Here is a 25,585-nt window from a genome sequence, read left to right on the forward strand (position 1 = left end):
ACAAGCTCCAGGAGGCCAGGGACCCTGTCCTATGCCCTGCTGACTCTTTGGCACCTGGCCTGGGGCCTGACAGAGTGGCTTCACTCCATAAATGAATGCTGCTGCTGTGCATCTCAGCGGGCGATCCCCATTTTTCAGAGCTCGGCCTACTATTCCTGTACCAGCAGCTGGGGTGAGCAGAACTGGCTGTTGTTTCATGTCGGTAAAAAGTTAAGTATTAGATTAAAATTATGGAAATGAAGAAATGACAAAATAAAGCATTTTTAGCTGGCAAGTGATTTTTAAAAGGTAGGAACGATGTCTCTTCGACCGCTCAACTCCCCATGGAAAGGTCAGAGATGCAGCTGGCTCAGATAAGAATTAAAATTAGAGCTAAAGATATGCATTTAGACTTTTTAAAAACCCACCCATTCAGAAAGAAAGCACACACATCTTAAAAAATGTATGTGCAACCTTGCGTACCATGCATTTTTAAGGAGCGCATAGAAACTATAAAAACTTAAGCACTGGTTCTGACATATTCTGGACAAAATAATGCTTGTTTGAGGAAAATAAGAGCCAGCAATTAAACACAGGATTTTCAGCTGAAGCAGTGTCAAAGGCTGTACTGGAGAATGCCAGCTTCCCCAAAACCCAAGGGAGCTAAGTGCCAATGCTGCTTTACTCATGTGACCTTGGATGTCCTTGTTCAGAGACTTCACCAAGGTCACATAAGTAAAGCAGCAAAATAATAAAATGACTCCAAAGACCCCAAAATAAAGATGGTCTCTGGGGCTTCCCTGGTGGCACAGTGGTTAAGAATACACCTGCCATTGTAGGGGACACGGGTTCCAGCCCTGGGCCGGGAAGATACCACATGCCACGGAGCGGCTAAGCCCGTGCGCCACAACTACTGAAACCTGTGTGCCTAGAGCCCGTGCTCCACAAGAGAAGCCACCGCAATGAGAAGCCCACACACCGCAGAGAAGAGTAGCCCCCGCTCGCCGCAACTAGAGGAAAACCCACACGCAGCAATGAAGACCCAAATGCAGCCAAAAAAAACAACAAAAAAAGATGGTCTCTGAAATCAATTCTTCAAACCTAAAATTATGTAGCACAATGGCAGCATTGCTGTAATCATCAGAGAACCTTCCAGGTGACCACACTGACAGACCATCACTGAGGATCCTTTCTAAAGGAAATGGTCTACACCATCATTCCTAGACCCCTTACGGCCAGGGGCTGTAATACCTGTCCTAGACATTGACAAGAGTGTCCGTCAGGGTTCAAGCAAAAGTAGTCATGTTTCAACATGTGGTCTGAGCTGCAGGCACTCAAACTCATACAGTAACAGCCAAGTCACATTTTGGGTAGCTTTTTAGTACAGTTAGATGCTACATCTTTCAGCACTTCTGAACCAATAATTTTGAACTGTGGTAGATTTCTATTTAATATACATATCTATTAAGTATAAACATTTTCCTTGTATCCATTGTAAATTTTCTAAAATTCAAGATATTCTCTTTTGATATCCAATGGGAAGTTGGAGGGATCTAGAGAGATATTTGCAATGATTAAAGATCATCATATGTTGATAAGAGCTACAAACATTGTTCAGCTAACACAGAATAGAATGGACACTTACTCCTTGACTCTCAAATCTTATTCTCCAAGTCCCCGGGACACACAGGCTGGTGAAGACAATAAAGAATGAGGTTTCACAGAGCTCTCCAGAGCTCATCAAATCCAGCAGAAATAGAACCACCAAAGTGAAATGTCAGCAGGGTTGAGAGCTACAAGAGCTAGTGAGTTATTATCTCTAACTCATATGCAGTCATTCTCATTCTATGATTTACTAACATGCCACCTGGCCAGGGACCACCTATGGTTAAGCCACCAGGGCACACAGACAAGGTCCTTATGGAGTGGGGAATACTTACCAGAAGAGCTTCTTATGCCCAGGTGAGTCATGGCAGCGGGAAGGTTGCCCACACTGTTCCCCACACTCATACTACCAAAGAGGTGGTCACTGGTGTCCAGGGAGGTGGGCAGGGGCGCTGAGTAGTGGAGGTTGGTTAGATCTGGCAATGAACCCCCAGTGTTCAGGGTTCCCAGAAAGGGTGAGAGGCCCATGTTTTGACCACTGTGTGGAAAAGCGCTGAAAAAAGAAAGATAAGTATTACTTTTTAAAATGCATTCCGCTGCTCTGGGGAATAGGACATGTATGATACTTTTCCTTGTTCAATAAAAGCAGTTGGCACCAAAGATCTAAGTCCTCGTGTAGACTCTGCCTCTCCCTTGTTCTGAAAACTTGCATCCTTGGCTTAACCTCTCTGAAGTGCGATTTGCTTACCTGGTATGTTGGACTAAGGATGCCCACGTTACAGGAATATTTTCCGAGATAAGAGTAGATTATTGATGCAAAAGTACTTTGAAAATTATAAAGCACTATATAAAATGTGAGGCACTCTTTGTATTTATTCAGTTCCTCTTGCTACATTGCTAAATTATCTTTCCTACCAAAAAAAGTATCTCTGTATCAACCAGATGCCTTCCAAGATATATTTTTTTAATTACAGTTTTCATAAACTTTAAAGTGAGAAAGAGATGTGACCATTCCTTTGTCAGAATCTGTTGGGTGGTCACTCTGTGCCCAGGCACTGGGCTAAGTGCTGGAGGTGGGATGATGAATGAGCAGAGTGTGTGCAGGTCTGGAGCAAGAGTACAAATGGAGGCCTAGTACACCATCTAGTTTAAATTTTTTAAAGTTGTAAATCAATAAATCTTTAAATTAATTATGTTCTATGTTTCTGTCTTGACAAATTGTACCTTTGTAATAGCCTGGAAGGCCAGATTCAAGTTTAGAATTCTCCGACTCCTTGGAGCTCCACACTAGAACGTGCAGAGAGGCAGCCCCGACCCTCAGTCCACGCCACTGTCTCTCCCCCCAGCCCTGTTCTGCACTGCGGGGCATGCTTATGGATATCCCAAACTAGGGGCCAGCTCTGGCCAAGCTCCACATCCCCTGTGGCTCCTTGGACTCCTTACTCCACGGGAGCAGAGACCTCTGAAGTGCGGGTCCAGGGAGGGGCCGCGTGGCCCCGGGCTGAGGGGGCACTGCTCTTAGAGCTCACGGGCAGGCCGGAGACAGACCGGTAAGGCAAGCGATTGCAGTACGGCAGGAAGCTCGCTGGGCCAGGTCTGATACAAGTGACGCTGGGAACGCAGAAGCAGGAGCTGTGGTTGTGAGGATGGGTGGGGAAGGGAAGCCTTGACCAAGCACATGACCCTGTGCACATGGAACTGCAAGCAGCGCAGCATGGCCAAGGCGTCGGGGCAGAGTGGGGAACAGGGGACAGGAGATGAGGTGGGGGAGGCAGGTAAGGGAGAAAACAAGGGCACGATGACATGCTGCTCTGAAGAGTCTGGGTCAGGGACGGCAGGAGACAGGGAGCCCAGGATTAAGCTGGAGCATCAGAATCACATTTTAGAAATGCCACTGTGGTTGCAGCGTGGAGGATGGCTTAAGGGGGCAGAAAGAGAGGCGCGGGGAACCAGTCAGAAGCACCTGTGTGGTTCAGGTCTGATCTAGGAAGAGAACAGAGAGGCTGAAGAGGAGGAGAATGGTTGGAGGAAGTGCCGTTAGCCAGGAATGGGACGGCGGGGAGAGATAATGAATTCGATTGAGGACACCGGACGCAATACAGCACACACCAGCAGAGCGCCTCCCAGGTGCCAGCCACTGGCATTAGGGCCTCAAGAGACTCGGACAGAGCAGGGAGAAAGAGCCATAAAGAAAACAACTTGCAACATAATACCATTCAGTAGTGCAGTAAGTCCCCTACATACGAACGAGTTCCGCCCTGAGAGCGCATTCATAAGTCCAATTTGTTTGTAAGTCCAACAAAGTTAGCCTAGATACCCAACTACCACAACTGGCTATATACCACTGCTTTTACGCTTGCTTCCGGACATGCTGGGCTTGAAATAAAGACACTGTAGTACTGTACTCTATACAGTACTGTACAGTAAAGAACACAAAAGCACAACCACTTGTAGAGGATGCACACACGTGACCGTGTACACCAGATACGTGAACTAACTTACGTGACTGGACATGTGAACGTACATTCACATCTTTGAGAGTTTGCAACTTGAAGGTTCGTGTGTAGGGGACTTACTGTACAGTGACAGAACCTGATGGTATAAGGTATGGAGGGAATGACCAGCAGGCTGGAGGGGGCTTCCTGGAGGACGTCTGAACTGAGTTGGAAGGCTCGAGAATTCAGATGCTCTAAACAGGAAAATCATTTCAGGTAGAGTTCCCAGCACAGGCACATGACTATGTTGTATGCCCTAGGAACTTAGCTGCCACAGGAAGGTCAAGTTTAGGAGGGGTGGATATGATGGGAGGTGGGCCTGGAGGAGGAGGCAGAAAGCACATGAGGCTTAAACTGACACGTTGCTGACAAGAAGCCAGTGGAAGGTTGAGAGCAGGGAAAAGACATAATCATTCTTAGGACAGACTTGGGGGAGGGAGGACAGGGTGTGAGAAGCAGAGCCTGGAGGCAGAGAGGTGAGTTATGCTGCTGCTGAGAAGTCAAACAAGACATAATGAGAGCATGCAGGTGGAGAGACAGGGAGGGGTTCGGGAGATATTTAAGGAAGTACTCAAGAATGACTCCCGATTTTCTGCCATGGGGACTGGTGGAACCACCCCTACGAGGACAGGGAACACAGAGGCACACCAGTAGACTGGGCATGAGGGTAGGTGGTGGGGTCAGACAACGAATTCTGTTTTAGACACTGAGTTTCTGTAATACGGGAGGACATGTCATGGGATGTGTCCTGAGGACAGCTCCATCGGAACAGTGAGGGTGGAAGCCCGGCCACAGTGGGCTGAGGAACAGACAAGCAGTGAGGGGGCCTCGAGAGTCAATACTCTTTCAGAAAGTGTGGCTGAGAATTCTGGAAATGAGAAGGAAGTAACTAAAAGGGAATGCAGGGTCACGGAAGGACTTTTTAGTGCAGAATCCTTAACTATATTTAAACGCAGAGAGAAAACCTTGTAGAGAGGGAAAGGCTGAAAACATAGAAGAGGGAAGGATAAGCAGGAGAGAGAGGCCTCAGGAAGGGTCAAGGACATGGGTGAGGCTATCAGTCTTGAACAGAGGGACACCTGTGTCCTTAACACTAGAAACAAAAAAGGATGGCGAGGGGGGAAGTAGGGGCGGGAGGGAAGCTGAGCATTCATTCCTGATGGTCTCTCTTTTCTTAGTAAAAGTAGGACTGGGATAACTATGGAGGCTTGAAAGAAATGGGGAAGCAGGAAAGGTGTCCGATTTGATGGATGAGGAAGAAGGATGATTTTGGTTGTAGAAAAACTGAATGTGATACTTTGTCTCTCGGATGGCTGGTTAAAGTGTTAAGGCCAAGGACTAGGAAATAAAACTTGAGAACCCAGAGCTGCTTGCTATGAGGGCAGATGGGCTCTCTGACTGAGAGAAGAAAGCTCCATGGGTGCTTAGGTCGGAATGAAGGCAGGCGGAGGCGGGGGGAAGGCTGAACAGCATCTGGTGGCACAGAGCAAGGATGGAGAAGGTAATTGTGACAAACAAGACCCAGGTCATCAGTGACATTCAAAGCAATTTCTCTCCAGTTGAGAGGAATACAAGTTATAACTTTCCAAATATAGTTGCGACCTGCTGGAGTCATCTCTTGGATCTGATATAAGGCAGATTATGCTCTCCCTGGTTCAAAACCCTCTGATGATTCTGACCTTACTCTGAGTCAGGCTACACCAGCCTCCATACTCTGCAGGCATGCTCCCGCCTCAGGGTCTTTGCACTCAGGGTCTTGCTGTTCCCTCTGCCCTTCCCTCCCCTTCATCCAGGTTCTGGTGACATATCATCTTATCAGAAAGGCTCTCCCAGACACCCATCATTGCCTCTCCCCTTACTGTGCTTTTCTTCACTGCATTTACCAACACATGACATATATTTATTTGCTTAATTGTTTTTGCCTATTTTGCTCCACTAGAGCATTAGCTCCTTGAAAGCAGAGACTTGATCTGTTTTGTTCACTGCTCTACCCCAGTGCCTAGAATTAGGGGGTCAATCAATACCTGAATGAATAGGAGTCACTGAATAGAATTCTATCTCTAACATAAGAACAAGAAAGCAACTTTCCTTATCTAAGAAACAGCTCCTTCAAGATTCTCGGGGGTGGGGACAAGGGGTTTAAAGTACTGTAGCCCCCTTCTGAAATGTAGGCCTTCTGGGCCTCCATCACTCATTTGTCTGAGGATTGAGCCAAAATGAGCTCTTGAGAAGAATCTCAGCCCTATCTGTGGGGACATCCTACATCTCTAGGGGTGCTGGTCTTCTCTCCAGGCATGCGTCCTGGCTGGCTTTTTGAATTTCCGATCATCTCGGCTCAGCAGGCTGTTAATTACATGCGTTCATATTTAATTAGCCAAAAAGAATGCCTGCACTCCAGCTACTGAGTATGGAGTGCCCTGAACTCACTGCAGTTAGATACCCAGAGAAGGCTTTACTGGGGGGAATGATAAATAGGATGGCCTGATGTAGATTTAGTTCCTCTGCAGACCCTCTGAAATGCGTGCTTGCACTCAGCTAGATCAGGCAAGGGTCCTGATTTCAAACCACATGATCTTGGCCCCGGAAAGAGTTGCTGCTTCTGAGCGGGTTTTGGTTCCAAGCCCGCGGGGCAGCCCTGAGGGATGCTGTGGTCAACAGCCCCAGGTGGCTCCCCCGGTGCTCTCAGGACACCGTTGTGCATCCCAAGGGCTCGGTCCTCTCTGCGGAAGACCCGCGCGAGAGTCACCCAGCGTCTGTGTCACTCGAGTGATGGCACTGATGGGCTCTTTCTTCACGTCTTCACGGTGTCTTTCAACGTGTGGGTTTCCTTAACTGTCGTCTCCGTGTTCTTCCTTGGTCCCAATTTCCTCAAGAACGTCTTAATCTTTTAGTACTACACATATTTTTGAAAGCTGTCTCAAATCTTTCAGGGAGTAAAGTTGTATACTCCTAAATACGTTAATTAATTGTTCCATAGAAATTCTTTTTATATTGCAAATTTTCCTATTTATGCATCTTCCATTAGTTTAAAAAAATTGTGGTAAAACATAGATAACATAAAATTTATCCCTTTTAAGTGTACGGTTCTGTGGCATTCAGTACATTCGTACAAACTCTCTTAGTTAACTTCTGTGTCAGCAAGTTGCCAGGGGCCCACAGCTGCCAAAGGTGCGAGGCTGGTGGGCCCCTCTCAATGCGGGCATGCTTCTGCTTCTACCCGTGGAGTTGTGTGTTTACTGAGAGTCAGCTGTGTTATTCTCTAATATATTTATGGCGGTTTTATTTGTTATTGCAATTATGTAACATAATTACTTTAAATGAAATATGAGTACCAAAAGGGAGCTGTTGTTTTTGTGAAAATTCAGTTGACTTTCAACTTATGTATAACAAGTGAAATTTCTCAAGAGTTCTCTGATGAAGCAGTAACACTTTCCTTTTGGGAAAACCTTCAGGATGGCCTCCGAGCCAAGAACTGAAAGAACATTACTTACCTGCCACCTCTGACATCACAGGATCGAGGGCGCCCTGACAGGGACTGGATCTGGGGAGAGACACAGAAAGCTGGGCTTACTCATTGTCAAGCCAAATTCAAGTTTTTAAAAAGTGTCTTTGCCGGTATCTTGGGACTCTAGTCAGTGCAAGTGAGAGTCAGCACATATAAACAGCATCCCCACAAAACAGCCATTTAAGCTTTGACTAGACTTTTCCAGGCATAACGGAGGCATAATATTAACAAATTTTCTTAATTTGATGCTTTCTTAATTTATCTTCTAGATGAATATTATTTTCTTATAAAAGGCCAATATTTTTCATACAGAGCTTTTAAATAAACATTCATTTTCCAGTTGGCCTGAGAGGAAAAGAAGAAAAAAGAAAAATAAAACAGGGTGAAGAAAGAGGAAATTAATGTCAGAAGAAAAAAAATATTTCAACAGGAATCTAAATTCCAGGATGGGGGGGATTTTCATTTTGTTTTTTGCTGTATCCCTGCACCCAGGATGCCTGGCAACAGGTGCCATATATATATATATAAAATGAATAAACCTATTGACTCAACTCTTTGCCCAGAAATGATTTATGGAGAACTGCAAATCCATAAGAACTAAGAGAGATGAGGGGAATTCCCTGGCGGTCCAGTGGTTAGGACTCGGCGCTTTCACTACCATGGTCCTGGGTTCAGCCCCTGGTCAGGGAACTAAGATCCTGCAAGCCGTGTGGTGTGGCAAAAAAAGCACTAAAAGAGGAGACGAACACCTCTTCCCAGAGAGAGCACCTCTTCTCTGGTACTTGGGGAAGAGTGGATGCCACTGCCCCCTTTGTGGGGAAGACACAGTTGTCCTCTGATAAAAGCCTCCAAAACCATCTGAGCCTCCATAGCCAAAGACAGTGGGCTGCTTCTCCTATGTTTAAGTATGTGAATTTTAAATCTCCTTTTCTCCCCAAAAGACTAAACATCAAAACATCTTGCTTTTACAAAAGACCATTCAAGCCCACCCTAATGCTAATGATGACTTTGGTAGACTTGGCAGAAGAAACTAGAACTGACTAAAGGAAGCCTGACCAGGCGGCGATGGTCAAGCACGAGACAATACAAGCAACTGCAAAAGCACATCTCAGGGCCAGGGCAGACGCACTGCTTTCTTTCAAAGGCAATGGCTTCTCTATGGGAAGAAAGGCCAACTCAGGTACTGCTGCTAGGACCTCCCTCTCTTCCACAGCAGGTGAGTTTACAGAGAGAGCCATGGTGGAGACAGGGACAAGTACTCAAAGGCTCTTAGAAACCATTTAACAGAGGACTTCCTTTCTGACTTCTGGAGGACTCGGGTCAAATGGCCTTGATTAAAGAAAGTAATATCTGGTAAACCAGCAATTCTGGACAGAAGCTGGTGACTGGCAGGCGGTGTTGGCTACAAAACAGAAAAATCTGCCTGTGACTTGTAACCAGGTTTCACTGCTTCTTGTAATACAAATGAGATGTGAGGGACCAATAGGTTTTTCTGAATGAGTAAATTCAGAAAATTAGGAAGGCAAGAGATCGCTGTACTAATTCATCAACACAACTATGATAATTTTTATTTGAACCATCATTCCCTAGTACATTCTTCCTATCTCTGTTCCCAGACATCCGCTCTGCCTTTTTCCCCAATTCCTCTTGTTTTCTCCTCAGCAGAATGTGACGATGACCTCTGAAGTACAAATATTCGGTGACAACAAACATAGCTGTCCACCCACCTCCTTGGTCTCCCACAGCTGTTTTGGCAGTGGCTTGGGAACGTTTAGCAGATTCTCTTCCTTCAGTGGGCTGGGGAAAGACACAACTAAAGGGGAGAAGAAGCACATTCACTGTGTTAGAAGGAAGCCAACCCACCTTTGGCCAAACCAATTATCTTTGTAAAAATGATTGATTTAACACATACTTATTGACTGTCTACTAGGGAAGGTGTTTTGAGCGTTACTACGGGGGTTGCATAGGTGAGTAAGACATGAATTCAGCCCTTAAGGACTTTATACTCTAGTCAGGGGAAAGGACAAAATGTGAATACCCACGTCTGGAAGGAGAAGCCGGGGGAGGCGCCCAAGAGCGAAGGCTCAGTGTTGCTCAAGGGTAGACCAGGAAGAGCCCACACCGGCCTCTGGGGCTCGGCACTGGGGTGAGCCCTTTAGGGACACAGGAAATGAACATCCCCAGAGAGGGAGGAATAAGAACAAAGGCCTAGAGAGAGAGGAAGTGGTGGACGACTACTGAGCAGAGCTGCTCTTTTCAACTGGAGTGTAGGGAAAGTAAAGGAGAAGGGTAGGAAGGTCGAGGCCAGATCAGGAAGGGCCCTGCAAACTTGGCGAGGAGAGGATGGAAGAAAAGGGATGAGGTGAGACCCACAAAAATCCAGGAGAGAGGAAATGAGGAAGATAACAAAGAGAGAAGAGGAATATTACACGGCAGACATGGTGGCAGTAAAGCTACCTGGTCATAGGCTGGGAGTGGGGGATAAAGAGGAATTGAGAACCCAGAGGACTGAGGCTGGGCAGCTGAAGGGCCCTCTCCTGGCTCTTAAAGGCTGTAAAACAGCCTGGCTTTGTATCAAGGGACCAATCCAGGGCTTTCTGTTTTAACATTCTGCCAGGTAAAACAGGAGTGCTGAGCCATAAAAAAGGGAAAACTTCTTGTTCTCAGAGAGAGACAAGAAGACAAAGGGCCAACTCTCAGGAATTAAGGGATCTGATGTTAGGAAGGGGATTCGTTAGACAGACGGGTGACGCTCAGAACTACGAATGCTGTTAGGTTCTGGTGACCATGTAAGCTCCAGGGTGACTGTCATGACTGTCCTGTCTTAGCCCCACACAGGATGACAGACCCCAGAGAGAAGCCACTTCAAACAGACTGAAATTTCAGAGTAAATTCTGAGAATGAGGCAATGCTCTTTACAGGTGATCTACTCAGCACCATCACAACAGCAGTCATTTCTGCTCAAATATTCCAGGCTTTATCAATGATCCCAGGTGTGTGAATTAATCCTGATAGTCAAACGACTCTCTTTGGAAAAGCTTATTTTGTCAACCTTCTTGTTTTCTTCCTTTTCTTGGCTTCCTTGTTAACTTGTCTAACTGTCATCGTAAACTGCTTCAGAAATGTAAGTTCCATGATGGCAGGGCTTTTATTTTATGCACTGGTGGGCAGTGCTTAAAATAGTACCTGGTAAACACTGGCCCTACAGCCCTCTCTCAACAAACTGGAGGACAGGAATAATAGGTTTGAGAGCCTTTATAAAGTCATACAATGACTCAAGAATTTAAAAAATTTTTTTGTAATGTACCGCTAGATGATAGGAAAAGTTTCAAGGGCTGAGTGAGGTAGATTCATGACTCAAGCCTACTTCTTGTAAGAGTTTGGTCACAGGAGTATGGCTGGAGTGTATTCCAGCACTGTAAAGGGGATTGTTTCCTTAGAGTAGTTCATTGTTTTTAGTCTCTTCATATCCAAGACTGGTTGGGAATTCTTCAGAGAACTCACTGGGGGAATGCAAACAACCTTGAAGCCATTTCTTTATCTCTGTCCTAGTGGATTAGATATTTATTGCTGTTTCAACTTTCCATGGTTTTACTCATGGCCTAAAATGGCTTGCCCAGAAACGAGTATATAAGATGATGAAAGAGAATTGTGCCTCTGGCGCAAGATGCTCCTCATTTATCATATTCCCCACGAGTCCTGACAGCTGCAGTACATAAACCTAATTTAGTTGTTCACTTCTAGATTATGAAAATTAAATTCCAGATTATAAAATTTTAGGGAAAAGAAAACAGTGCCTGGTACTGAATGAATAAATGAACTGTGTCAGACCCTCATTTGTCAATGGCTTCGAGAGTCATTTAGTAGCTCTCCAACATTACTTTTTTTAAAAATTTATTATATTTATTTATTTTTGGCTGCATTGGGTCTTCATTGCTGCACATGGGCTTTCTCTAGCTGCGGTGAGCAGGGGCTACTCTTTGTTGCGGTGCATGGGCTTCTCATTGCAGTGGCCTCTCTCATTGCGCAGCACGGGCTCTAGGCATGCGGGCTTCAGTAGTTGTGGCACGTGGGCTCAGTAGTTGTGGCTCACGGGCTCTAGAGCGCAGGCTCAGTAGTTGTGGCGCACAGGCTTAGTTGCTCCGCGGCATGTGGAATCTTCCCGGACCAGGGCTTGAATCCGTGTCCCCTGCATTGGCAGGCGGATTCCCAACTACTGTGCCACCAGGGAAGCCCTCCAACATTACTTTAATCAGCTTTATGAAACTCATTATCTTCTGCAAGATCTGCAATTTCATTCTGCAATCAGTTTGCATTTTCCTCACATTATTTATATCTGTCAATTACTGACTCACAAAACTTTCTAAACAGGCAGAGAAAGACAGCTGAGGAAGGAAGGATACTGGAACAACTAACGGCTTAAGTGACCAATTTATTAATATTTTCATGTGATTACAACTTTTGCTTCCCTGCACAACCTTGTGACTGTGGGACTGTGGGACTCAGGTGATGAGGAGCCTTGTAATCTAACCACACATTTCCTTTCTCGTGGCCTTGATCATGGCTAGCCTTAATTTTATAGAGCATCTCAGGAAAGTAAACCAATCAGCAGTTGTCAGGATTTTGGGAAGTCCTGAAAACATGAGTATTAACTAGTTCAGATGTTGAAAGAAGGTTATGAATACTAAAGTCAGTATCCCACTCAGCATAGGTAGGTGAAATCAATTCATACCTTCCCCATGTACGTCGTTCTCACCATCACAGAAACCTAGTGGGAAAAAAAAAAGAACACTTTTATGTGGTGCTTTCACCTTTATTTATTCATGAATTAGTAAGTCTTTCTGATTCAAAATAGAATTTTGAAAATTCCAAGGCAATTTCGGTACACTGATGGTCAAATCAGTATACATTAGCATTTATAATAAAATTAAAATAGATATGGCTAATTTAAGTCTAAAGTTGGTGCCTATCTACTTTTCTTTAAAATTATCTCCATCTTAAAATTTTTTACTGCCTCTGTCCTGAAAGAAGAACAATTTACAAAGTCTGAGAACCTCTAACCAAATCACAAAGAAAAGAAGTATATAGATCGAAACTCTCTTCCAAATGCTTTATTGTGGGGGGAAGGGGAGGTAACTAAAAAAGTCTACATCACTGTTTCACACTCACCATGCACGTCTAGAGAAACAAACTGGAAGTTCCATGCTGAGTACTGTTATTTATATTTCTAGCAAACAGTCATTTAAAAAAGAAACTTGGGACTTCCCTGGTGGTCCAGTGGTTAAGAATCCACCTTCCGATGCAGGGGATGCGGGTTTGATCCCTAGTTGGGGAACTAAGATCCCACATGCCGTGGAGCAACTAAGCCCGAGCACCGCAGCTACTGTGCACGGGAGCCAGAACTAGAGACTGCGTGCTGCAAACTACAGGGCCCATGTGCTCTGAAGCCCGCGCGCCACAACGAAGATCCCGCATGCTGCAACTAAGACACCCCGACGCAGCCAAAAATTAAATAAATATTTTTTAAAAAGAAACTTATCTGGAGTCTCAGTCAATTTAAATAGTATATATGATAGCTATTCACAAAGTTTTAAAAATTTGACTTGTAATTACTCAGCCATAAAAAGAAATGAAATGGAGGTATTTGTAGTGAGGTGGATGGAGTTAGAGTCTGTCATACAGAGTGAAGTAAGCCAGAAAGAGAAAAACAAATACAGTATGCTAACACATATATATGGAATCTAAGGGAAAAAAAAAAAAGGTCATGAAGAACCTAGTGGTAAGACGGGAATAAAGACACAGACCTACTAGAGAATGGACTTGAGGATATGGGGAGGGGGAGGGTTAAGATGAGACAGGGTGAGAGAGTGGCATGGACATATATACACTACCAAATGTAAAATAGATAGCTAGTGGGAAGCAGCCGCATGGCACAGGGAGATCAGCTCGGTGCTTTGTGACCACCTAGAGGGGTGGGATAGGGAGGGTGGGAGGGAGGGAGATGCAAGAGGGAAGAGATATGGGAACATATGTATATGTATAACTGATTCACTTTGTTATAAAGCAGAAACTAACACACCATTGTAAAGCAATTATACTCCAACAAAGATGTTTAAAAAAAAAAAATTTGACTTGTAAGGAATTCTGATGCATAAAATATATTGCAGATGACAAGTAGAGTATATCCTATTGCTCTGAGCTAAAACCAAAGAATCGTGCCAAGAACGTAATACGTTAGCATTCTCTGTGGAGTAATCAAATATACCATATGAGTTTTCAGTATAAGATCAGGACAAATTTTTAAGTTTTAAGCCTTTAAATATAACTTACTTCAGGTTTAAATATGTTTCTGAATAAGCTTAACCTGTAAGTTAACCTGATTAGTCTATAAAACTTAAGCCAAATGTCTAATAACCATACATTGAACATAATTAAGTTCCTGCACTGACTGCTAGGTGTGGCCAGACGATACAGTGTAGGTGAGAAGATAGAACACGGAAGCAAGTTCTGTAACACAGGCAGAAGATGTAAAATTTCAGTGGCGCCCTGGGGCTGGGCAATACTGAGAACCCCCAGAAGCACTAAAGCTAAAAATTAAGAACACTCATAAAGACAGCATTTCTTTCAGGCCCACAGAACAGAATCCAAGTTAGTGATTTAAAACTCTGTTTAGTGCACATATAGACGATTTGGGTAAGCTTGCTAAAATGCAAGTTCATGGGCCCAAACTGCACAGATTTTGGTTCAGAAGCTGAGAATGGGCCTGGGAATCTACATTTTTTCACAATCAGCTCAGAGGACTTTACTGCAGATGGTCTCTTAAGAGAGACTTGGACTAGGCTGTAGCTTAGTCATGATCTAACACGCCTACTAAAGACAGGCAGTGCGAACAGAACACTAGGAGACAGGTGTGGAGAGACGAAAAGGTGTGGCTCTACAATCAGCACATCAGAAGGAGGGGGAGAAGCTTCTGATTCATAGTTTGGTTTCCCTGGGATGCTCATATTGGGAACTTGACCATTCAGATCACTTAAAAAGTGACAATTCTATTACAGATAAAAAATGAAGTTTGACACAGCAATCTGGTACAGTATGTTGAAGCATCTCTTTATCATTAAGGCACCAATCACTCTGGGTTTAATAAATAAGGCCAGTTTTCCATTTAAGTAGTAAGTCTGACCTGTCCCTGGAACAGACTCAACTGATGGCTACCTTGTGGAACTGCCTGAGTGGGGAGCAGACACCCCACATAATATCCTCGCAGACTGGGACAGAAAGAAAGCCTCGTGGAGGAGGTGGCGCCTGAGTTAGCCACTGAAGGACAATGACGAGGATGATAATAACAAGAGCCACCGTGACTGTTCTCTTATTACGTGCCAGGCACTTACATGGATGATCTCAGGTCATCCCCACAGCAACCCCATGAGGCTGGGGCTATTATCACCCCCAAGATCACACGCTAGGAAGTTTGAAGCAGAACTCCGGCCTGTGTGCCTTCAGAATGTCCAACTTGCTTCACCTGGAGGAGTTTAGACACTCAGGAATGAGGATGAAGGGGATGCCCCAGTGTAAAGACAGGAGGAGAAGGAAGAGGGGGAGGGTACAGCAGGGGCAGAGAATGGTGTAGTCTGGCTGGAGCTCAGGATGGGAGGAAGGGGAGATGAGGCTGGATTGAAGGTGTCTGTGAGTTATCTGGCTTGATGCAGGGAATAGAAGGTTTTGGTTAGAGAAGTGACATGATTATAGCTAAGCTTTAGAGAGATTGTTCTTGCAGCAGTGTGAGATGGATTGAAAGGAGAAAGCCTAAAGGCAGGGAGACCAAGTGGAAAAACCACTGTAATAGTCCAGGCAAGAAGGAAGGAAGTAGGGTATTAATTGCCAGTGAGGACAGAAAAGAGGCGGCAGATCTGGGATACCCTGCAGGGAGAAGGAACACAACCCGGCTACTGAATGGGTGTGAGGGGTATGGGAATGAGAGTAATTAAAGACAACTAACTCCTGGTTTAGAGTTTAGGTAACTAGAAGGATGGTGGTGGCAATAACTGATATGTTAGCATCAAGCTAATGTATAACCAAAATATCCACGGCTGGATTTTTACTACTGGATAAAAAATATCATATGATACAACTATAAATAAAGGGATAAAAATAAAAAGGAACGAGTTGTGACTGGATATCTAGAAACAGAGGAAACTCATATCAGTTCCACAGGGCATGGAACAGCCATGACCAAGGCTGTGTCTGTGTTCCAAGAAACCTCGAAGTCTCGGAGCCACTGAGGGCTGACCTCCTAGTGTAATGGAGACCATGTTCCCTCTCCCCACTGCCACGCCTGACGAATCTAAAATAACTCCTAGCACAGCCTTGATTTGCTGAATAGAGGCAGAGGCAGGGGGTAGATCCCTTAACCAGAGTGTGTCCTTTAAGAAGCCTCTGGCTTCAGCCTCCCCATTCTGGGCCCTCCTGTCATCTGGGTGACACTCTTGCCCCGCTTTAGATCTGGGATGCTTTTGCCATCCCCCTCTTCCTCCTATCCGTGCAGTCAAGCTTCTTTCAGGGTTACTTGCATTTTAAACATTAAACGAAATTGAGTTATTTGTAGTGAGGTGGATGGACCTAGAGTCTGTCATACAGAGTGAAGTAAGTCAGAAAGAGAAAAACAAATACCGTATGCTAACACATATACATGGAATCTAAGAAAAAAAAAAAAAAGGTCATGAAGAACCTAGGGGCAAGACAGGAATAAAGACACAGACTTACTAGAGAAGGGACCTGAGGATACGGGGAGGGGGAAGGGTAAGCTGTGACAAAGTGAGAGAGTGGCATGGACATATATACACTACCAAACGTAAAACAGATAGCTAGTGGGAAGCAGCCGCATAGCACAGGGAGATCAGCTCGGTGCTTTGTGACCACCTAGAGGGGTGGGATAGGGAGGGTGGGAGGGAGGGAGATGCAAGAGGGAAGAGATATGGGAACATATGTATATGTATAACTGATTCACTTTGTTATACAGCAGAAACTAACACACCATTGTAAAGCAATTATACTCCAATAAAGATGTTAAAAAAAAAAAAAAAAAAAAACTTTAACTGCGCTGGTCAAAGGTGTTGCCTCTGGCAAGGTCACTGAGGGGGGAGGCAGGCCTCTTTCCCTGGGGAGGAGCTCAGGGCTGTAGTTCTCAAAGCTGGTGACACTCAGCATCTACCACTCTGGGTGCAAAGACGACAACCCTCATGCCCTCTTCTGCCCGTAGCTCTAGACTGCCCCCTGAAAGGACAGGGACCACCACAGCCCCCTCCTCCACTCGCTGGTGAGGAGTGGAGGGGAGATAGGGACAGTCCTAGGCTATGCGACAGGGCAACGGGGCAAGTGTCACAGAGTGCCCTCATGCTTACCCATTGCGGGGTGTGTGTGTGGGTGTGGGTGTGTGCCTGTGAAATGGTAATTAAACTGCACATGCTGCCAGGGAAATGATCAATATTTCTCTTTATAAATTCTGGATAATTAAACAAGAAGAGAGAAATTATAAAAATCTTGTTTGGATGTATAAAAGTTTATTTCTAGCATTTACATCAACTGCTTACCATGGATGCCTAATTGCCGTGCAACTCAATAACCATTATGAAAATTACTAACTACGTATCAGTCTAATGGCTTTGTTTTCTTGGGACACAAACCTCTGCTCATGAATGTATCATAGTTTATTGTTTATGTAGTTAAGCTGTGAGCAGATGCTCCCTTATCATCTGGTCATTAAAAAAATAAATAAATAATGGGAACATTAACTGAGGTTACATCATTGCGCTCAGGAAAGATTCCCAGGGAAAGAGCAGTTACTGCTTCTGCTGTGGAGCCTAATTCTGGGCTTCAATTATATCTTCCCATCACTTTTTAAATCTTTACTTTATTTGGTTGGTCCAATAGTAAGAAATACCTTTTGGAAAGCTAGTTGATATTTTTAAAGTCCAAAAGGAAAGAAAATGAAAAACTTAAATGAATGACAGGGGGAAAAGTACATGAAACTATTTAAAATAGCTCCCACCAACAAATATAATTCTCCAGAAATAATTCCTATCCTTGGAGACTTGAATAATATTTTAAACACACTGGCTTTCCCATGTAAACACATCCATATTTGGATGTGTTTCTGAGTTCTGCTATACTTGCAAGGCAACTTTGCAGAAGCAGGCACACAGCTCAGACATTCAAGCTGGAGGTCGGCCCACCTTCCACGGTTGAGAGATATTGGGGCCCAACGGTTTCTAACTGCTGATGTGAAAAGGAGTAACCCAGGAATTCTGCTCCAGGATTTCTTTCTTTCTGCTTTTTGTATTGCTCTGTCTACTAGGATCAACACTGACATTCTTCTGCTTTTCTTATTCATCCTCACTCACACCTTCTGACATTTCTCACCTCTTCCCTCAGAGGCTACATCACTCTTGGCATAAATACTTCACTCAATTAATCACTTTCTTTAGTTTTTTTTTTTTTCTCTCTGCATGCAGGCCTCAAGATCTTGTTACCTATGATTTCCTTGTTCTCTCTAGGCCTTTGGCCCTTTCTAGAGAAGCGTAAACTTTAAACAGAGGGTGACACGAATGAAGGAATGGCAGAGGCAGAAATGCAGCTCTTTTTTGAGGGTTCCAGGTTAAAGCCTATCAGTCTGGTTCCCTCCCAATCTGGGGAGACTAAGCGCTTGCTGCACTTTGTTTAGGCTTATACATGCCTATAGTCTACCTACAACCCTACCTATACGGAAGCTAAACTACTCCATCTTCCCGTATATCCTACCTCTCTAAGTGGTGAGCAGTGGACCCATATCCAATTCCAACGTAACTGCCAGCTTTACTCTCATATCCCCATGTGTGGAAACATAGCTAGACGGTCCTAACCAATTCTAAAAGAGCTCATACTTGACAAACTGTTCGGGTAAATGTGGCATCCCTGAATTTCACCAAGGGAACAAATGCAGCATTATTACAACAATACAGGGATTATTAAATCCCATCCCTACTATATGCAAGGAAATAAGACCCGGAATATTCTCCTCAGAAGGAAAAGAGACTATTTAGGGTTTAAACTACCTAAAAAGTAAAGAAAACTAGAAAAGCTAGCATTATCTTGGGCAAAGATTTATTTATTCCCATTTCAAGACCAAACACACAGCCCTATTTACGGACAAGAGTCAATGTGCATAAGGAATGGATAGTTCAGGACCATTGTTCCTACTAGATTATAAGCCCCAGAAAGGCAGGCTTGGTCTGTGTCTTAGTGAACCAGACTTGGTTCACGTGCAGGTTAGATTCAGCAACTAGAGTGTGCTCTGTACGCATAAGCCACTGAGTAATTTCTCCACCCTCTCCGTCACTGAGGACTCCTCTGTGCCAGGCACTGTGCGGAAGGTAAGACCATAAGACGCTGACTGTAAGAAATCTCCTGGGAGCAGAAGGAGAGAAGCACATCCACGAGAAAGGCAGTCAAGTGACACAGGTGCCGAGATGGCCATCTATAGGTAGGAGCTTAGGGATGTTAGAAGGACATGGGGAGTTCTGGGCTGGCAAAGGGAGGAAGGTCAAGGATGGCTCCACAGACGTGGGGACAAAGCTGAGGGCCCTGGTCAGGTGAGCCAGGAGTAAGTTAAGAGAGGAGGAGATGGGAAGAGGATGGAACATTAATAGAAACTGAAGTAGTTCACCCACTTGGGGGGAGGGGCTGGTGAGTGAGGAGAGAAGGGAGAGAGGTGGGCAAGGGCCAGATCCTAGAGTTCGCGTCATTCCAAACTGAGAGATTTGGACTCTCTCTGAGAGGTGAGGGGGTGGCACTGAGATTTTAAGCAGGAGAGGAATATGATCAGATGTGGGTTCACTCTGGAAGTAGACAGCATGAATCTTTTCCCCACTCCTGGTCCCCCCTGGCCTCTCTCCACTCCTTTACTCACTCTGGCCCCAGGGAGGTGGAACGATGACCTGCAGCAAAGAGGGGAACAAGTGAGCGGGGGTGCCGCCTCCACTCTGGCTCCCGCTCCTCCTGGCCAGGGGCGCGCCTTCCCTCGGAGAGCAGCCTCCCTGCCGGCCCTGCCCTGCAGTCTGACCTCGGTGCTCCTGCGGGGGGCGGGGGCGGGGGCGGGGCGCCCTGGGCCAGTGCTGCCGGCCACTGGGGGCGTCAGTCTCCCTCTGGGGTTCAGTCTTAACAGCCACGGACCCACAGAGAGAAGTCACTTCCTCTTGTCAGGAAGAAAGGTGGTATTTACCTCCACCCGTCACTTCTACTTTTATTTCTCAGTTTGTCCAGATTCTGGATGGGAAAAAAGGACTTTCAGAGAACCCAACATAAAACTGGATTGGGAGGACATAAGACTGGAAATAAGGAGACCAGTTAGCAAGTTGTTATGAGTCCCTATAAAAATGATGAGGGCCTGAAAATGGAAGAGTGTGGAGTAGAGGAAGCTGGAGGGTCAAGAGATGCCAAGAAGAGAGAATTTGCAGAGGAAGAGGCAGGAGAGAAGCTCCATTCTTATTTCATCATGAGCACACACATATCTCCCCTGCCAGGAGTTTTTCCCTGAGGACGACGAATCGGGGAAATGCACTCGTGGTTTAAGCTTTTCTCTCTCCCGGTTCCCATAGGACAGAATGAGAAGGCACAGATGCTGTTAGCATCAGGCCTGCATGTCTTACCCATGTATGAGGCAGGCCAGGCCGACTGGCCCCCTCCTCCATAGGGGTCCTGGGGCTTGGTGCTCAGAGCACTCGTGTGAAGAGCAGAGTCAGAATTGGTCCTAATGGGGGGAGGAGAGAGTCTGGCTGAAAATCCATTTTTCCTTAGTGAAAATGCAATGTTCTTTGCTGAAAATTACCGACAGGAGAGAAGGCAAGAATAACAGATTTGCAATCATCCATAAAATGAGGGGTCTGGACCTACCTGAAGTCCCTTAGATCAGTAACAGCCTCTGAGGATGGCCCACACCCAAAAGACTGTAATTTGTACTTGTATGATCTTTTCCTTTGAAGCTAATGGCATAATGATCTGGTTCAACAAGGCAGACCCTGGATTCACGGCTTCCTCCAAGAAACTTCCCAGTTTTCCTCGCAACTCAGAAGATCGCTGTGATCAGTATATTCTCTGTGGCTGCACTAGCTTTTCCCCATCTGAGAATAACTTCTCCTATATGAAGGATCACCTATAGCAGTGACTCTCAAACCCTTCCAGGGAGAATGCAAGGTCAAGACAACTTTCAAAATAACCCTAATGTGTCCTTTGCCCTTTCACTCTCGCTCTCTCATGAGCACAGTAGTTTTCCAGCAGCCTCGTGACCTGTGATGTCACCGCAGGCTGAATGCACAAGCAGCGAATCGAGCTATCTTCAAGAGATTTGTAAAAGGTACAACAATGCCACTCTTCTCAGTAAATTTTTTTTGTTTCAGAAAATATAACTGTGCTTCTTAAAAAAAGATATTTATTGACATGTAATGAGTTTATTATTGTTATTTTGTTATTTCTAAATGCATTAATAAGTATCTTCTATATATCTCTCAATTTAATTTCCAATATCAATAGTGAAATACAAACAAATATACTCACACAAACAAACACTGTTTGAGGGCCTCAATGGCTTTTAAGATTGCAAAGGAGTCTTAAGACAAACATTTTGGGAACCGCTGAACTATAGCAAATTTCTGGAATTCTCCCAGACAGCTCCAATTTATATTTAGCTTCGACTCCAAGAGATATTATTTACTTATCTCATCCAAGGGTCAAACTGTCTGCCATAAAAAGAACTTGTGAGAGACTTGAAATTAATCTAAAATGCTTCTTTGTGGGCTGTTCCAGGTGATGGCCTCCTGTGGCCACTAAGCCATGTGGCTTGACTGTGCACCATGGCTGTGTTGTGTTCAGACAAGGGAGAGGCGGTTCAGAACCTGCATGAAAAACAGGAAGAGTGTGGACTCTGGGATCAGAGAGCCCTGGGTTCAGATTCTAGCTCCTTTACAGATTCAAAAAGACTCAGGAGAATATCAATCAAATGCAGAGAGACAACTGGGAAAATCTGAATACAGACTGGGTATTAAATAATGTTAGAAATTACTGTTAATTTTGTTAAGTGTAATAATGGCATCGTGGTTATGTTTTTTTAAAAAAGGTTCCTATCAGGCTTATACTGCTAGATATATTTACAGGTGAAATACTTTATTTATCTGGCCGGTGGTGGGATGGGGGTGTGGGGGACAGTGGGGTAGAAATAGAAGCTGAAGGATGGGCACACGGAATTCTTATAACTATTTTCCTTTCCAACTCTTTTTTGTATATGTTAAAATTTTGCACTGATTTTTTTTTTTTTTTAAATCCCAGTTCCATCACATATTAGCTAAGTGGCCTTGGACAAGTCGTTTATAACCTCTTAGAACAGAAAATACTACTCATTCTTGTAGGATGTTATTAGGATCGAAAAAAATGACCTATGTAGAACACTTACCACTGGGGTCCAGCTCAAAGTGATTATTTAATAGCTAATGTATATTGAATACTTACGATTCCCAAGTTCCTTATGTATCTTATTTAATCCTCACAACCACCCCTTGATGTTGGTACTGTTATCTCCCTTTTCCAGATGAGTAAACTGAGGCATAGGGAAGGTACCTAACTTGCTCAAGGTCACAGAGTAAGAGAGGCAGACTCTGTTATCCAATCAGACCTCATGTTCTCACACTGCTGTAGTGTCCTGAGCAGACGTTCACTACCTGGTGGGAGATTTGGGTTCCTTTTTTTTTTTTTTATATATACTTCATATAATTTTTATATACTTCACATAATTTTTTTTATATACTTTTTAAAAATATACTTCATTTTATATACTTCATATACACTTCATATAAACACAACTGATATAAACGTACTCTGGCAAATGGATGATATATTGGAAAACATCAGGACAATCAAGGTGACTGGCTTAAAGTTTATTTCTACTAGAAAACAAGCCATGTACCTGTTAAGTGCAGATGTTAGCCTGAACCCAGGGTGCTTCTCTTCCTTCCAAGGAGGCTGCTGCCTTTAAAAACCAGAATAACATACAAAGAAAAAGAAGTTCAATCCACGGGGAGCAAAGGAGAACCTCCGGCCTGGGTTTGAGAACTGGCTCCTCTATTAACCCAGCTGCACGGCTGACCTCTCCAGTTCCTGTGATTTCTGATTTCCATGATAAAAACTATCACAAATCCATGGGAACAGGAGGAGCAAATGAGATAGCTGGGCACATAACAAGGTTTTTGTTTTGTTTTTTTTTAAAGGTCAAACAAGCACCTTTGAATGCCTTTTGAAATGTTTCAAATCTATGACCAGTTCCTCTCTGGGGATGTGAGGTCTTACTCCAGATGTGTGAAAAACTATCCCTTGTCACATACCCCGAGTGCGTGGAGTGTGCGCGTGCGGGTGCCTGGCCGGCCTGGAAGCAGAAATGCTGCAACCCCACACAGATGCCCATAAAGAGGAATATAACTGTTACAGTAGCCCAGTTTATGAAACTATGAATCTGACTAATCCTCACGCTCTGGAAAGCCTACGACAATTTTTCTTGAATACAAATTTTTAAAATCTCAATTTGGAGGTATCCTTTTATGATTTAAAACAAAATATTGTCCTTGTCCTACAATCGTGGATCCCAAGATTCTTAAGCGCTGCTGAGAACCTACTTGAGGTAGGGGCCAGCTGTCACCCATCTTCATATAGACCTTTTCCAGGTCCTGACTACATTATCCACAGTAAGTGCTGCCAGTGTTTGCCCCGAGAATGGATGGAGAATAGATCTCAACCCAGAGAGCTAAATTTTCTCAATACGTACATTTCAAATGCCTCTTAAATCTGACTAGGTGATCTGAAAATGATACCATGCATCCATCGGATGTAACAATCTTTTCAGTTACTTTTATATTCTGTCACCCTCAGTATTCAAAAACACTCAACTTTTTGGTATATATTCTCTATATACAAAAATACTCAGAGAGACCCTAGGTCAAATCCACTATGCAAATTAGCTTTAGGAGCTTACTAAAGCCTTATGTTTCTTTCAGTAGCTTACCAAGACACGTTATATATTCAAATATAAGAATACAAAATCAGAGTATTATGTTGGTAATTGTATTCCAAATGTGTTTCTATTTGGTCTTTAAAATGAAGATCTAGATTGATTTAAATAACTTAATTTTAGACTTTCATATAAGTCTATGATTATACATGGAAAGACTTAAGTTTTATAAGAGAAAACAAGAGTCTGTGCTTTAGATTAGAAATTTCTAAAACAACATTCAAGGTGGATACAATAAAGCGAAACCATCCAAAAATAGCACATGCCCATCATATCTTTGAAAATAAGGCTTGCTTACCTTGGCCAACTCTCATCCGGGGGCTGCGAGGCGTAATTAGCTCCAAATGTACTACCATCAAAGTAGAATTTTCAATAAAGGAAAAATATAATGAATGGAAAGTTGAAGCAGAACTAAGAGGCTGGAATCGTGGGGAGTTCAACAACTTTTCTGGTTCTTATCTTTATCTCTACACCCGACATCTCTTCCTCCATGGTTTGTCTTATCAACTTCCTCTGGAAAAATCTATTCTATCTTCTAACCAGTGCCATCTTTGCATGATTCACATGGGGTGTTTCTTATTTTTTTTCTGCTTGCCCAACATCTTTTACTTTCAAGAACTGCTTCCACCCCGACCCGAAACCTGGTAAGGCTGTCATTCTGTGTGGGCCTGCCTGCCACACAAACTGTACCCAGACCCAGTATTTCCAGTCAAGGTAACTTATCCCACTGTGACTGGTTCAGGGATGGGCTCATGATACAAACAAGGGGGAAAAGGAGTGCCCCCAGCTGAGGTGGTGAGCCCGAGGACTACGTGGACCTGGCTTTCTCTCCCTGGAAGTCAATTCAGAGGTAGCACCTCACAGATACTGAATCTCGATGCTATTGTACAAACCCCTGGATCTAGCCCCTTGGGCTTCTAGTGACATAAGCCAATAAATTTCCTTTTTTCCAAGTTGAGGGTTTCTGTTTCTTATAACCAAAAGAGAGCGGCATTAGGTTTGTGGAGAAATGTGAACCTCCTTGGGTTGTCAGGGGCCCCGTTTTATAATTTCTGTATTCTTCACTTGGTCTAGCTTGCCTTAGAACATATTCCAGGTGAAATGGAAATATGGAAAAACAAATGTGATGCTACACTATACATGCTGAGCACAGTAGAGCCGTTTTGGTTAATTTAGTTAATTATACATATAGAATAGCCTTCTCAAAACATTTTATATCATATTATTCTCCTGCTAAAAAATCTTCAATGATTCTGTATAAAAGAAGCCATCATCAGCTAGGGCTCAGGAGGAAATGGGAGCCAACGGAGAAGGACCCTATCCTACAGACAGAATCTGGCATTAGTAAAACATGGGCACTAATGAACTCTTTATGAAATATTTCCTTTGCCAGAAGCATTAGGATCACAAGGTTCACTTCCTGTGTATTAGTTTTGTCATGTCTAGTTACCTTCATTCTTAATCTGAATCTTAGTCAAGGCAATAAAACAGAGATATTTTCAAAAGAGAGACCAGACATTTCTTCAACACCAAATATCAGGCTTAATGTATGCAAAGTACAGATGAGAATAGACTGCAGAAGGAGACAAAAGAGGAAAAGGTGATAAAGAAATAAGAAGGCCCTCTGAGAGGAAGCACATCAGTATCTCAGTTGGCAGAGCCATTAGGGAGAAGGCATTGAGCCTTTCTCTTTCCTGCAGAGTTTGATGAATCTCTGTCCAGAAAAGATAAATTTCAGAAGCAGAAGTTTACCACTTCCCTCAGGACATTGCCACCCTTAAAGTCCTTAAGTCCACTTATCTGGAACCTGTAATACAAATTAGAATGCAGTGGTGTAATAGTAGTGCAATGATCAAACATCAATTATTTCAATGTTGAGGTATAAGTCAGCATTTTAGCCTTTCTGATGTATATTAACAA

General features: G+C 43.9%; 1 protein-coding gene across 4 annotated transcripts in view; it reads right to left on the reverse strand.

Moving 5' to 3' along the window:
* The window catches only part of CRTC3 (CREB regulated transcription coactivator 3), a 113,403-nt gene that overhangs the window by 10,758 nt on the left and 77,060 nt on the right, over positions 1–25,585 (reverse strand). For 3 of the 4 annotated variants that reach the window (XM_082388362.1, XM_082388361.1, XM_082388364.1), the window contains exons 4-10: positions 23,964–24,025; positions 22,571–22,633; positions 20,265–20,365; positions 12,317–12,352; positions 9,312–9,397; positions 7,571–7,620; positions 1,920–2,137 (exon numbers count right to left, since the gene is read on the reverse strand). In XM_082388362.1, coding sequence (XP_082244488.1) covers positions 1,920–2,137; positions 7,571–7,620; positions 9,312–9,397; positions 12,317–12,352; positions 20,265–20,365; positions 22,571–22,633; positions 23,964–24,025 — 616 coding nt within the window. The remainder of the gene's footprint in view (positions 1–1,919; positions 2,138–7,570; positions 7,621–9,311; positions 9,398–12,316; positions 12,353–20,264; positions 20,366–22,570; positions 22,634–23,963; positions 24,026–25,585) is intronic. The other variant, XM_082388363.1, reaches the window with a different exon arrangement.

This window comes from Balaenoptera borealis (genome assembly GCF_965194805.1).
Source record: "Balaenoptera borealis genome assembly, chromosome: 3".
Taxonomy (NCBI): Eukaryota; Metazoa; Chordata; class Mammalia; order Artiodactyla; family Balaenopteridae; genus Balaenoptera; species Balaenoptera borealis.